We start from the raw sequence: 15,753 nt of genomic DNA on the forward strand, positions 1-15,753 counted from the left end.
ATATCATGTTTTGAGAGGTATTTCCTTTGCTTTTTGTGTCCCTAACTTTTGCTTAAGTCGCCCTTTCGGGTTTTCAACTTAACAGGCTCTTGAATTTTTATTTTTATTTTTTTATTTTGTATTTTTTATTATTTTATTTATTTATGCAAGAATCGCAATATGTAAAATTTTTGAAAAAAAGATACACACAAACTTACTTGGAGTTAGTTTATTTTGTACCCTGATGTGTACCTCATACGTTCAAATCTCAACAAGGACTTTTAGATCTTGTAACGTGGCTTGGCTAGTGGCTAAGAAAGAATGAATACATGGCTCAAATAATCTATCTCCTATCCCACCTTCCTCCATAATCTCCATAATCATATTTCCAATCCCTCTCTAGAGTCGAACTTTGGGCAAGATGTTTATCTTTACTGTCTTCAGGAGATAACTTTTCGTAGAACTTCGCTTTTGAGTTTTTGTTTATATGTACCCTAACTTTTGCCTAGGAGTTTATTGAAATTCATAGTGATCTTTTCTCTTTGTAGTATCATCCTTTCTTTTGGACTATATGAAGGTTTATTGGAAAACTACCTTTTCCCCACGGTCACAGTATTTTTAAAGGTGTTTCTTTCTGGAATGAACTTCTTTCATATCGTCTTGGCTCAAAGGGGTGACTAGGGATATCTTCGTAGTGTTTTGGAATATCAAGAACACCTTGTGTCATCAAGATGACCTGTCTGAGGTCTACACCATATGGGTTTTGTTTACATCATTCTCCCTCGTGCAAAACAGTAAATAACAATACTGCGATCGATGCATGAATGTTTTTATTTTTATATATATATATATATATATATATATATTTTGGAAGTACCCCCTATGCATAATACTTCTTCACTGCATCTGAGTTTATGGTGAGATGCAGATCTTCCCTGTCCGTGTCTATTTGGATTAGGGCTCCGCCAGAAAAAGCTTTCTTGACTACATAGGCCCCCTCATAATTTGGAGTCCACTTTCCTCGATTGTCCTTCTGGATTGGCAAGATCTTCTTTAGTATCAAATCTCCTTCTCTGAACTGGCATGGCCGAACCTTCTTCACATAAGCCTTCATTATTCTCTTCTGACACAACTGTCTATGACAAATTGTAGTTAGCCTTCGACCATCTATCATATTCAATTGATCATGTCTAGCTTGAACCCATTCTGACTCATCCAGACTTGCCTCCGCTAAGACCCTTAGGGATGGGATCTATACTTCAAGTGGAAGAACGACCTCCATGCCATAAACCAGGGAGTATGGAGTAGCCCCCATAGAAGTGCAGACTAAAGTACGATAACCATGTAGGGCGAATGGTAGCATTTCGTGCCAGTCCTTGTAAGTTACAACCATCTTCTGGACTATCTTCTTGATGTTTTTATTGGCTGCTTCTACGAATCCGTTCATTTTGGGTCTGTATGGCGAGGACATGTGATGTTTTATTTTGAATTTTTCACACATCTCGGTCACATCTTGTTCAGGTTGGTCGCATTGTCGGTGATGATCTGGACTGGTAATCCATATCGACATACCAAATCCCTTTTTATGAACCTGAGGACTTCCTTCTGGGTCACACTAGCATAAGAGTTTGCCTCCACCCACTTGGTGATGTAATCTATAGTGACTAGGATGAAACGATGTCCATTAGAGGCTTTCAGTTCTATGGGTCTGATGACATCCATTCCCCACATAGAAAATGGCCAAGGCGACGTTAAGACATTCAAGGGATTTGGAGGTGCGTTGATGTTATCAGCATATATCTGGCACTTGTGGCATTTCTTCACATGGTTGCAGCAGTCAGTCTTCATTGTCAACCAGGAATAACCCGCTCTCATGATTTTCTTGGCAATAGCATTTCCATTAGCATGGGTTCCAAAAGTTCCCTCATGCATTTCTTCCACCATTTTTGAGCTTCCTTGGCTTCTAGACAGCGGAGAAATACCATATCATGATTCCTTGTGTAAAAGACATCCCCATTCAAAAATAAGTTTGTGGCTAGTCTTCTGAGTGTTCTTTTGTCGTTTTCTGAATCATTGGGAGGATAAGCTTGATTTCTTAAGTACTCTTTTATGTCGTGATTCCATGGTTTACCATCGGGTTATTCTTCGACTACGTTACAATAAGTAGGCTCAGTATTGTTCTTTATCTGAAAAAGTAGTAAGTTGTCTCCACCAACATGGAATATTAAGGACAAGATTGCCAAGGCATCAACCAACCTATTTTCTTCTCTAGGGATGTGATAGAAATCTATTTGGTCGAACTGGTTAACCAACTTCAGGATGTAGTCTCTATAAGGCACCAACTTGCTGTCCCGAGTTTCCCATTCTCCGTTTATCTGATGGATTACTAGAATGGAATCCCCAAATACTTCTAGGATCTTAACTTTTGAGTCAATATCAGCCTTTAGTCCCAAAATGCATGCCTCATATTCTGCCATATTGTTAGTACAATCGAAACATAGTCTAGTGGTAAAAGGAAGGAACTTCCTGGTTAGAGACACCAAAACAACGCCTACTCCATGTCCAAATGCATTGGAGGCCCCATCAAAGACTAGGGTCCATTTTTCTTCTTCTCTCGATTCATCGGATAAGGCCATCATATCTTCATCTAGAAACTCATACCTCAAATGCCCCAGTTTATCTAAGGGTTGGTTGGCCAAGTCGTCAGCAATAACACTTCCCTTTATCGCTGTTTGTGTCACATAGGCGATGTTATACTCGGATAACAGCACCTGCCAATTAGCAATTCTTCCTATCAGTATGGGCTTCTTGAAATTATACTTGATAGGATCCGTTTATGATACCAACCAAGTGGTATGACTCAACATGTACTGTCTTAGCCGGCGGGAGGCCCAAACTAAAGCGCAACAAGTCCGTTCTAACAAGGAGTATTTTATCTCACAAGTTGTGAATTTATTGCTCAAGTAGTATATGGTCTGCTCTTTTCTTCCACCCTCATCATGTTGCCCCAAGACGCAACCCATTGATTCATCGAGTACAATGAGATATAGAATCAAGGGTCACCTTGGAACTGGAGGCATCAATATCGAAGGTTCTGTCAAGTACTGCTTTATCTTTTCAAATGGTAAGTGACAGTCATCGTTCCACCTCACCGCATGATTCTTCCTTAGGAGCTTGAATATAGGTTCACATGTGGACGTCAGTTGGGAGATGAACCTAGAGATGTAATTCAACCTTCCCAAGAATCCTCTGACTTCCTTTTCTGTTCGAGGTGCTGACATTTCGATTATGGATTTCACCTTTTCTGGATCCACCTCGATACCCTTCTAGCTAACTATGAAACCCAAGACTCGACCTGATTTTACACCAAAGTTGCACTTGGTTGGATTCAACTTAAGGTGATACTTCCGCATTCTCTCAAACAAACGCCTCAAGTTGTCTACATGCTCTCCTTATGTCTTGGATTACAGATAATATTATCCACATAGATCTCTATCTCCTTGTGCACCATGTCGTGGAAAAGAGTTACCATGGCTTTTTGATATGTAGCCATAACATTCTTTAATCCAAACGACATAACTTGGTAGCAAAAAGTACCCCATGGGGTAATAAATATGGTCTTGTGTACATCCTCTGACTTCATTTTAATCTGATGATACCCCGAATACCCGTCCATGAATGAGAAAAGGGCATGGTCAGCGGTGCTATCAACCAAAACATCTATATGTGGCATCAGAAAATCATCCTTCAGGCTATCTTTGTTGAGATCCCTATAGTCAACATATATTCTCAACTTTCCTCCCTTCTTTGGCACAGCTACCATATTGGCTATCCAATCTGGATATTCAGCAATTTTAACGAACCTGATGGTCAACCATTTTTATATTTTCTCTTTGACCCTTAGGGAGATCTTTGGTTTGATTCTTCGCAATTTCTGTTTCACTGGCCTAGAGTTGTGCATTAGCGGTAGTTTGTGCTCCACTAAACTTTGATCTAGTCCTGAAATTTCTTCATACGACCAAGCAAAGACGTCCTTGAATTTGTGTAGGAGTTGAACTAGCCGTTCTCGTTACTTACCATCCATTATGGTGCCCACTTTCACCTCTTTCTTATCTTCCTCGGATCCTAGGTTGACAAGCTCGACAGGTTCTTGGTGTGGTTGGATTTCTCTAGCTTCTTGCTCTACCAATCTAAGAGGCTCGGGGGAGGCCTCCCATTCATTGTCATCACTATCACCCTCCGCTTGGTGGACATGTTGGTCAGGACTAGACGAGGGCTCATCAGCATGGCCCTTAATTTCAGAGTCGCTATCAGATCTGCAACGTGGGGATGACTAAGTCAGCTCCCCATAGATTTGGTTTTTTATTATTTATTTTTTCTTTGTTTTATTTTACTCTGATCTTTCAACATGCAATAGATTAAAAAATGCAAAAGAGACACATGGATATGATCGAAACAATTGATCTTTATTGATGGATATACTAAAACAGATGAGCCCTTATTTTTGAAAAAAAACATAAAAAAATGTCTAACACCCTCAGGTATGGCTAAAAAGCTACATTAAATTATTACTTTGGTCCTAAAGTAACTGATGCATGTGACTCTTCACGCCAGTTCTTCAAGCAGGCGCTTGGGGGACACTTGTACATGAACCCAGACTCTTCCTTCGTTCCCTCTTCTTCCATGCTGGCCACCATTTCTAAGGACCGTGTACCGCCGCTGACAAAGTATTGGCTGATATGTGGTATTAGAAGCCTTGCCACATTCTCATGTCCAAATTTCTCTAGCCAAGTCAGACGCTCGCCTTTCTTTGCTTCCGTGGTTCGGAATTTGTCTTCCCTTGTCGGCCTATACCCCAAGCCATATCTACCTTTATTAACCTTGGGCATTTTTATTTCCCTACAGCCTTGTCCATACTTTCCCAATCCTTTCCCGGGTTGATATACTCCACAGATCATCACTTTTGGCATCATGAGAGAAGCATATGATGGATATGGGTTTAGCAATGGCGCAACTTCCATTATATATATGGTGTTTGCGATATCGAGGCCCTGAAATGATGTTTCTAATGCCTCCTCATTCACTTCTATGTAGCGGGCGTCAGATGGCTGAGACACTATCACATCCTCTTCTTCTGAAACCGTAATGAACCTTCCGTTCACTATGAACTTCACCTTTTGATGCAAGGTAGACGATATTGCTCCTGAGGAATGAATCCAAGGACGCCCTAACAAGCAACTATATGTTGGATTCATGTCCATCACATGGAATAATATGTTGAATATGCACGACCCTATCTTGATGGGAAACTCCATCTCCCCCATCACGCCCCTACGAGATCCATCAAAACCTTTGACAATCATTGAGCTAGCCCTCAAGTAGGAGGTATCCACCGACAATCTGGAGAAATTTCTTTTTGTCATAATATTCAGCGACGAACCATTATCCAGGAGGACTTTTCCGATCATACAGTCATTACACATCACTGAGATATGAAGTGGACCAACATGTCCGGTGCCTTCAGAAGGTATCTCTTGGTCACAAAAAGATATGTAATTATCTACCACAATATTGTTGACTATCCCTCTGAACTTATCAGTTGTAATGTCATGGCTGACGTGAGCCTAATTCAACACTTTTAGTAGCACATTTCTGTGAGCCTCAGAGCTCGTTAGTAAGGATAACAAAGATATCCTTGCCGGAGTCTTATTAAGCTGGTCCACTATTTTGTACTCACTTTGCTTGATGAACTTGAGGAACTCAAAAACCTCTTCGTTCGATACACATTCGGTAATGCCACTTCGACATCCTCTTCTACATAACCAGATGTCTTATCTTTGCCTTTAGAAGTCCTAGATGGACCCCTCTCTACCTTGGGAGGAACATATATACGCCCACTCCTTGTGACTCGACTGTTTCCAGCAATATTAGTGACTACCATAGGATCTGTTTTTGGGCTATCTCCTTCATATCTCCAAGGCACTGCTTTATCTGACTCATAGGGGAACAAACTTCCCCCTTCTATTATCACGGGCTCCATCGGCCGGATGAATTGTTCCCATTGTCGCTAGGAGAAATATGTCTGAACACCCCCGGGTGGATTTATGACGGGTTCATACGTGTGTATGAAAACAAGTATTTCTTTTTTATTCTTCTCTACGACATTAATCTCATAGCATGAGGACCTTCTGCCTATGGAAATCAGTTTCAAGTCCATCATTTTCTGTTGAAGTGACTTGAATTCTTTACACTCTTCTAAACTGTGATTGCACGTGCGTGCATTTCACAACTCTTCGCATCACTATCATCTACCTTATGGGTAATAACTTCTACCAAACCTTGCCTACACATTTCTCAGAAGATGAACCCCATGGGCATCTTCACGTCTTCAACCTTATCAATGACTGCAACCTCGCTCTTTGCTTCTATAGCATTTACCTCTTCATTTCCATGGTTAGGTAGAGGATTTCCAGTTATGTTGGGTCTATTTTCCTTGAAATAAATTCTCTTGCGTTGATCAGATCTTGAACCTTAAATTTGAAAGCCCTACAGTCTTCCACTAGATGTCCTGATGCCCCAGAATGATAGGCGCAATTGACATTTTCATTGAACCATGGTCCAGGGTTTTCAGGGATTTTTCCTGGGATCGGTGTGATCATCCCCTATCTTTGGAGATAGGCGAACAAATTAGTGTATGTCATCGGGATCTGGTCAAACACTGACATCCTCCTCTCCTGTTGATAGTAGTTGTTGTTTCTTGGATATTGTGTGTAACCTTGTCTAGACGGATAGGTATTATTGTTTTGATTTGGTAGGTTATGGGTTGGTGTTTGATTTGTGTTGGATTTTGGTTTTGTGTGTGGTTTGTGCAAACCGAGAAGGCGCATGATAATTGTTCTAGTTGTTGTTTCGGGGTTGGAATCTCTTTGGTTCTGCAACAATGAAATAGGTCTCGGCAGCTTTCTTCTTCATGGAAGCAAGCTTCTTTCCAGAACCTGTCATCTCTGAACATACTCTCTGAGACTCTCTGATGGTTTCTTAGCCATGTTTTGTAGTTGAGTTCTTTCTCGTGCAGCATCCTCATTGTATTTGTATTGTTTGAGGAAGGCATTAGCTATGTCGAAGAAGGTCCAGATCTGAGTTTTCTCCAGTAGGATGTACTAGCTCATAGCTACCCCAACCAAACTATCCTGAAAGAAATGGATCGAGAGCTTATTGTTTCCATGTTATGCTGACATCTTCCTAACATACATGTGCAAGTGACTTTTGGGACAAGTAGTCCCATTATACTCTTCGAATTCAAGTACTTTGAACTTGGGTGGGAGTACCACATCAGGCACCAAGCACATCTTTAAAGCATTCTTGAGTTCCAGACAATTGGCTCCTTCAATGGCCTTCAATCTTTCCTCAATCAAACTCCATTTTTCTTCCCCCTTTTCTATATTTGGTGTATTACTACATAGAGTTGTCTTCTGGGTCCCATCCTGATTGTATCCTCCGTTCTGTTGATTGTTGGCATTTGTGTGGGTCCTATTCGTCCTTCGAGGGAGATCATAACTGGGATCATCATTTATGTCCTCTGGTGGAGTTTTCTATCTTGTGTTGGTGTCATGTCTTTCCTGAGGCTGGCTAGTACCGACACCTTGATTGGGATTTCTGGAATGAGGTTGTGGCCCGTTAGTATCGTTCCTTTCGTTTTTTCTCTGGAGAGCTTTCAGGATGTGAAACATCTCCACCATATGCTCTTTCATAACAACTAATTCAGTTATGGCTTCCTAGCTAGAGTCTGTAGATTCAGCCATCTGTCTAGCTCAGAGTCGGGTGTAGTAGGGGTGTTGCAGAGTAATGCTGATCTGGATGAATGAATGCAATTTATTTTTAAAAAAAAAAATTGATGACAAATTTATAAGAGAGACCATTTTTGCATGTTTCATATGTATGACCCCCACAGTTAGGACTTAAGGAGCGTAGTCCATCAACTTAATATGTGGTTGATGATAATCTTTACAGTAAAGAATTTTAGGCCAAGATTACATCTTTAATTCTAGCAGCATAAAACCCCTCTTAGAGTTATAAACCCCCGTATCCTTTTGACTAAGGAGCATAGTCTATTAGTTCGTTTACGGTTGACAACAATCTTTAGAATATTGGAAGACTAAGGTTGCGTCTTTTGAATGGTTTAAAACTTCTTCATTTTCTTTTGTACTCTTTTTTCTATTTTTTTCAATTGTTGTTGTGAGTTTTACTTGGTTGAGAGAGACATCATGGCAAACAAAACCTTTATTAGGAAGCAAAATATCATTCGAGGAAGGGGAATCACATATTTCGATTTCCTCCATTCCTTATTTTATTCAACAAGAAATAAAAATGACAAAAAAAAACCCCATTGCACTCCAACCTCCAACGTCTGAGCTTCTTGGAAACCCGAGTGCAGCTAATGAAAAGGGATCCCATTGCTAGACGTACTTGTGTATCAGGATACATATGTAACTCTTGTTGGGTCTCCTCGAATGTTACTAACCAACTATCTGCGAAGCCCCTAAACCCCTCAAAGATACTATGGTATCTTTCTCTCCATTGATCTTTTTCTCTTTTGCATTCCCCCAAACTATTCCTCCAATTGTCATCCCATATCTGTTGATTTCCCTTTATGTGTTCATATGAGTCTATCAACTCCTTCAGCTGATCCATTATTTGGGCTTCCTTGGCGAAGGCTTCCTCCTTCACTTGTTCTAATGACCCCTTGTAGTCATCCTCTTTCCTATGGGAGTGATCCAGGGCTTTTGATAATCTCTGATCGTAGTCATGGCTTGCTTCAGTTCCAATCTAGTCATCCTCTTCGTCTCTATTTTATTTCTCAAGGCTTGTCCCTGAGACTCGAGTTGTTCCTTCAGATCTATTATCTCTTCCCTCATCCTTTGATTCTGTCTCATCATAGACATTTTATCGAAATTCGAGCACAAGTCGACATAATCTGTTTTCAAGCTCTTGACCTCCTCCTTGAGTGTAGAGGCGATGCTGCCAGACTTTTCTAAGGCTATGTCCTTCATCTTGTTCTGATCCCTGGATTCCTGAAGTTGAGCCTCTAGTAGTTTGATGTTTTCCTTAAGCATGACTTCCGCTTGTGGGGGACCTCCCTTGACTTGTGGCATCACTAGTGAAGGTCTGTTAATGTACTTCACCTCGTCGGCTCTCCAAGATTTGTACCCATCAGAATAAAATGTTTTGTGTTCTCCTAACTCTTGTTGCCCACGTAAATGAATGTCTTTAAGAGCTTTCCCTATGGAATGGACCATTTTCGAGGATGCCCCCTCATCTTTATACCAAAAGTAAAGACCCTCCAACTGCTTATCGGATCGGGAGACACTCCCCATTTCACCTAGCCAAGTACCAAGGCGGGTGTGAAAGAGATACACCCTCTAGGACCCATCAATACTAGATTATGGAACTTCCCGCATGAATACATGACTTACTGATGCCGATCATAGAGACAACATTGCGAAGTTCCTTGGAGTGACCTCTTCGAATAATTCCTTCCATTTGAGTAGAGGTATGTCCTCGACATAGGTGCTGAGGAACCTTCTTAATGGATAACGAGATCCTAACCCGTATCTGTGATGCTTGAAACGGGTCAAGATCCACACTTGTCAAAGTTTGTGTAAGACTAAGATTGCAACTAAGAGGGGCGGGGGCGGTGAATTAATTGACTTAAAATTATGGTTACTTTTTCTGCAAAATCAAGAGTTAAAATGCAGTAGAAAATATATGCAGAAATTAACCAAATAAATAATCGAAGAGATAAGGGAGAAGAGAATACACAAGGATTTTTATACTGGTTCACCTTCTTGTCCACCGAAGGTTATGTCTAGTACTCTTGCAGCACAAGATATTTTTCCATTAAAGATTATGAGTTGCAATTACAATATTTCACCACGAGATCTCTATTGAAAGAGTTATTCTGCTTGCTTTATTGAAGTGCAACAAGTTTCTGATTGATTTATTTAATGATAGGTCGATACTTTGCTCGCCATCTCGGCTTTGTTGGAATAAATTCCAACGTCGGTTTAATGGATTCAAGAATGTTCCTTTAATAAAAAACTTAGATTTATTGAATTATTAACAATTTCATACCATCTTGGCTTTGTTGGAATAAATTCCAACGCAGACATAATGGTATGAATTTAGCAATTTAATACAAGTGATAACGAGTGATATTTATTTTCGTTTTCCTTTATTAACTGAACTACTTCCTTATGGAAAGTTGGTAAAGAAAAAATAAATAAAGTAATAAAGTTATAATTTAACCGTACCACTACTTTCGAAGGGTTGGTATAAATAATAAATAATAAAGCACTAAATAAATGTTAGTTGAGGAAATGTAAATGATAGAAAGTAAATGTTAGTTGCAGAAAGTAAATGACAGAAAGTAAAAGTTAGTAGTTAGGTCACATTGTGTAATTTTCCTTTTCACAAAGATACAATTTATGAGTTAAATTGCACTTTGATTCAAGGTTTCTTTCTCTAGTCAACAAATAAAATCTATAAGTTAACACATTACTATTTTACATTTGCATATCTTTCAAGATTCAATTGTAGTATAGTATAAGGTTATGTCGAACCACAAGGAATTGCCTAATAGAATATTATTATAAATATGTTATATTACTAATAAAGTTTAAACATCTTTTTGATTTGGTTTTGTCTATGAAATATTAACAAGTAAACATAATCATAAAACAACTATTATAAACAAACTCTTGAGGAGGAAATTGATTGGAAATATGGAATTATTTCTCTACTTGATTTTTGAAAACATTACAAGTTATGTGTTATAATTTCGGTTAATTCCAAACATCATTTCTAAAATCCTTCATCTAGTGTCCTAGAGTGATAAGCTAACTTTCAAACCTTATGTAATGCACTAAATAATAGTTAAGTGCCACTCGTCGGAGTAGGTTGTCACACCCTACTTCAGGCTCCATTAACTTTATTTAGCCTTGAACATAAGTTGCATAAAATACATGCTTGGTGTGGCACGTGAACTAAGGTGTAGGTTATACAGTTTAATTCACTTGTCAACACTTTAAGACGAAGCATTTTGGGTCTTTAAATCAAGTTTTAGGTGATCAAGTTAAAACCGTATTAAGAACTTCATAAAGAATCAAAAGTTAACCAAAAAATAATAACTTGAATGTATTAATTTCGAAAGATAAATTAAAGAGAAGAAGTTACACCATAATCCAAGTCAATTTGTAGGAGCATGAGCCATCTATCCAAGGATGAGATGCTTTTTAGACCAAAATGAGATTACAAAATTATGTTTTTGCATCTCATTTGCCATCTCCTTTCTCCTCTGGAATTAAGAAATAAAAAACTATAAACCACAAGAAGAAGATGTAGAAGAAGAGAGGATTCGGTTTGAGAGAGAAGTAGAATGTGAAAATGTGAATTAGAATGAGAATGAATGAATTAAGCCTTGAAGTGCCTCATATTTATAGGATTTTTCCGCCACCGCCAAGCAGCTCTCTTCCACCGCCATGCTGCTCACCAAACCCTTCAACATGGGTTTGGTCACTTGGCCAAGCAGCTTAGTCACATGCTTGGGGCTGACTCACCCAAGCTAGTTGTGAGCTACTGGCCCAACTATGTCAAACTACTTCTGAAAAGCCTATGGAGGCTACTTGAAATGAGGTCATGGTTGCTTGGTGGCTATGTCAACTTGACCAAGTTGCTGGGTGCACACCGCCAAGCTACTTATTAGGCACCGCTAAGATGCCTGCTTGAGCAGCTTTGACCGTGCTGATGGTGATGTGGCTTGGTGCTGGCTGATCTGGTAAGGTGTGTGGTTCCAAGCTGGGTGGTCCAGGTGCTCCGTTAAGCTATCCGCTTGAGCGAGTTGGCTTGTGCCAGGCTTGTGTTATGATCGTGCCAGGTTGGGTCTGATCGTGCCAGACTGGTGTCTAGGTCAACTAGGCGTGGGCTTGGTCCAAGCTAAGCTGCTTAGTGAGCAACTTCAAGTTGACTCCATATTTTCCACATAGGCCAAGTCTTATTGAGTCATGCTTAAGCACATAGCTTGCCACGTCAAGCTTAAGCATGTCATTTGATGATCATTTTCGACCTATTTTAAGCACTTTGTTTGTGTCTGATTAATTCTTCTCTTTTCCACCAAAATCCTACAAAATATATTACAAAAGAAATGCACAAAGCATATATACAAGATTGTGATATTTTATCCATAAAGTGTTGAATTAAGTTCGTTTTCTCATTTTATCCAAGGATAAGTGTCATGAAAAGTGTATGAAAATTAGGTACTTTTGGCACTTATCAGATCCCCCCAACTTAAGACTTTGTTTGTCCTCAAATAAAAGGTAAAACTTATCCGAATTCAAGACTTGGCTAATTTTTTAAGATATGATTTACATGATTTCAAATTTGCTTAAGCATGATAAAAAAAGTTATTTTCAATGAGATTTTTCATGATTTGTGAATTTTTAACATATAATGCTTCAAACATGAATTTTATGCTTTTGTTCATAAAAAATGTGCAACAATTTACCTAAGCAAATATTTTTCCATAAAAAAGTGTTTTTACACACAAGTTCAAAATTGAAACTTCAAAGGGGTAAGTGTTTCACTCAAATTTTCAACTATTTGATTGTAATAATTTGAACTTACTCTTTGTCTCACCTATTCTCTTACATTTCATAATCAATTAAGGATCACTAAGGTCTTGTTTTCGATTGTAATGAGGCTTGGTTTAGCCAATCATGGTTTTTCTAGGTAATTAAGTTAAGTTAAAGTCAAAAGAGAGCATTTTTTTTGAAATTTTTTCTCAATGAAACATTTTACTCTACTTTTTTCCATAATTCTCTTTTTTTCCAATCTCTTAGCTTTTGAACCTTGACTTCTTTTTGGCTTTTCTTTGTATTTTTCAATCTCTTTTTGTTTTTCACTTTCTTTCATAACTTTTTTGTTGTTTTTGTAAAGAGATTGGAAAGTTCTTTTCCTTTTCTTTTTAGGAAACCAAGTCTACCAATTATTTCCCTCAACTTAATTCTTTCGAACATCCTTTAGAATTTTAATGTTCTCTTTAGAACATTTGTTTTCAAAAATAGGTTTCATGGGATATTTTGAAAAAAATGTTTTTACTTTGTTTGGCTCAAAGGGGCTTATCAAAGGATAATCTTAATTTTTGGTTAGACTTTTGGTCATTTGGTTCAACTAAAGAAATGACATGCCTTGATCACTTCCTATCAATCTTATGCAATTAAGATATTTAAAGACTCAAACAAGTTTAATTAGATAAATCAAATGGTGATTTAACTTTAATCCTCACGTGTTTGGCTCACTCCCTTACTTGGCTAGGATTTATACTTCTTAATTTAAAAATGCTTGCAAAGATCATATTACACAGTTTTAACTTTCATTTGCAAACAAATTTCAAGTTATTACATTATGTAATTTTTTTCACAAAAAGTTTATCATATATCTCATTTTGCTCAATAAAAGCTTAAGTTAAGATATGCTTTGCATTTTTAAATCATGTAACCATGCCACAAATTTTTTATTTAGCCATTTTGAATTCGGTATTTGATTTTTTTTTGAGTTTTTAAGGACAATCAAAGTACTTTTTAAATAACTATACAATCTTATATATACTATTAACTTTATTTAAAAAAGTTTCATAAGCTCTAAACCATGTTCCCCCTCTTTAAATGATGGCTTGTCCTCAAGCCAATGGAAAAATTGGTTTAAAGGAGATGTTTGATGCATATGAAATTTTTCTAAAGAATAACATAATATTTAAAAACAAATTTAATTAAACAAAAACTTAACATAATATTAAAATATAGTAGTAACTTAGAATATAGTAGCAACGTAGTAGCAATAGTACTAAATATTGAAAATGAAATAAGGGAAATGAACTTGAAAGTGCATGTAAGGAAAAAGAGAAAACCAGAAAGAACTTTCTCAATCTTCATCCTCCTCCTCACTTCGATCTTGTGATCTTCCTTCGGGCCACTTAGTTTTGGCCACAAAATCCTCATAGGATCCTCCTTTGAAAGTGGATCTCTTTCCAAAGATGCTATGTAAGCTCTTGTAGATCCCTGTGATCCCTCGATAGCATCCCTTTTGTTGTATGCATTTGTTGTTCTTGTATGATGGAATCCATCTTGGAAGTCATTGTCCTCCCATGAGTAGTTTGTTCTTGGTCCAGGTACAAGTTGATACTTGCAAAGGTCGGTGATCAATGAAGGTAGAATCATTGAAATAACTCCCCTCATGATGCAGTCGTGAATAACATATGAGATGATCGCAAAAATGTCAATGGAGTCTTCATCATAAATAGAGCTGATGAGCTATGCCTTGGGGATTGGCAAATCAGAAACATGTGAGGAAGGCCATATGTTGGATAGCACAAAAATGGCCCAAATTTGTGACATTTGGGTCATGCAAAATCTGAAGACTGACCCACTTTGATTGAGATTCAAGCCTTCCAAACACAAGCTTTTTCGAACATAGGCTTCACCATCTCCTTCACCTTCCCCTGAATATGCAGCACTTAGCTTCAGTTGAAAGGTACAAAAATCATGATCATCTAATGGTGATGGGTTCCATGGGTTTCCCAAGTAATCGTTGATCATGTACTTGTCATAATAGACTTGGGTCACATTCACTCATGTGTATCTGTTCATCCTTGTTTCACTTGAAACAATGGAGTTGGCATAGAATTGTTTCATCACATCCAAAGAAAACATATTCTTGGGTTGAGCTAGCTTTTGCCAACCATACCTCTCCACTATGAAAGTGAAGCCTATGTTCGATGTTTGATCGAGTTTGGTTGAGCGCATGGTAACCCCCGCTTGGCGGTGGGTCAAATTTCAATGTTTGATCGAGTTTGGTTGAACCATGACTTGACCTTGATTTGGGCCCTTTTTGAATTTTTAAAATATTTGATTTGTCCCAATAACCCATTTATATTTTCCCACCTTTCTTTTGAAAAAGTTCTGATTTACTTTCCTAAAACTCAAAGAATTTTTTATTTTCAAAGAAAAAGTTTTATTTTTTTTACTTTGATTATAACAATTGTTCTTCTTTTTGTCATAAAAAGAATTTAATGTAATAAATAGCAGAAAGAAAAAATGAAGGGAAAAACATAGTATATATATATTCAAAATATAATTGGTTGCCTTCCAGCTAGCGCTCTTTTAATCTTATTAGTTTGACGTATGTTACCTATTAAACCAGATTTTTACCACCTTCTTTCTACTGTCCTGTTAAGCTTGGCTCACCCATCACATTACAGTGGTCTCTCGGATTAACTTCAGTATTAGCTGAAAATGTTGATTTCTGATTTTCAGCTAATTGTTTGGCCAGTTGCCCAATATGAATCTCCTTATTCCTGAGAGAGGCATCCATGTTTTTCTGGTTGGACATTGTCATTTGCATGAACTGATTCAAAGTGTCCTCTAGTTTAACACTTTTGTCTTGTGTTGGGTGTTGGTACTGATTGTTCCTCGAGTAGAATTGAGCTGGTGGTTTTTGAGGATTTTCTTGTCTCCAAGGCTGATTTCTCTAAAACTGATTATTACCCTTTTGAGAATAATTATTCTGAAAGTTCTGCCTTGGAGATTGCCCATAAAATGGACCTCCTCATTTTTACAATGGTCATCCTCATGATTATCAGCATAATGATTAGAACTATAAACTTGTTTTTCTGAAGATTCTCGTACTTGTCGAGGTAAATTATTAAGCTTTTGTATCACTTCA

At 38.0% G+C, this 15,753-nt stretch overlaps 1 protein-coding gene across 1 annotated transcript; it reads right to left on the reverse strand.

Moving 5' to 3' along the window:
• LOC109327656 lies at window positions 860-1,923 on the reverse strand. The gene is made up of 2 exons (XM_019560824.1): window positions 1,552-1,923; window positions 860-1,231 (listed from the first exon to the last, which is right to left on the reverse strand). The coding sequence occupies exons 1-2, from the start codon at window positions 1,921-1,923 to the stop codon at window positions 860-862; spliced, it is 744 nt and encodes a 247-aa protein (XP_019416369.1).

The sequence above is a fragment of the Lupinus angustifolius genome, chromosome LG15 (assembly GCF_001865875.1).
Source record: "Lupinus angustifolius cultivar Tanjil chromosome LG15, LupAngTanjil_v1.0, whole genome shotgun sequence".
Lineage (NCBI taxonomy): Eukaryota > Viridiplantae > Streptophyta > Magnoliopsida > Fabales > Fabaceae > Lupinus > Lupinus angustifolius.

Coding starts and splice junctions, on each gene's coding strand:
- LOC109327656 (XM_019560824.1), bottom strand. CDS start 1,923: ATGGTGGAAGAAATGCATGAGGGAACTTTTGGAACCCATGCTAATGGA. Junction 1,232..1,551: donor GGTTCATAAAAAGGGATTTG/GTATGTCGATAT, acceptor CTTGAAGTATAG/ATCCCATCCCTAAGGGTCTT.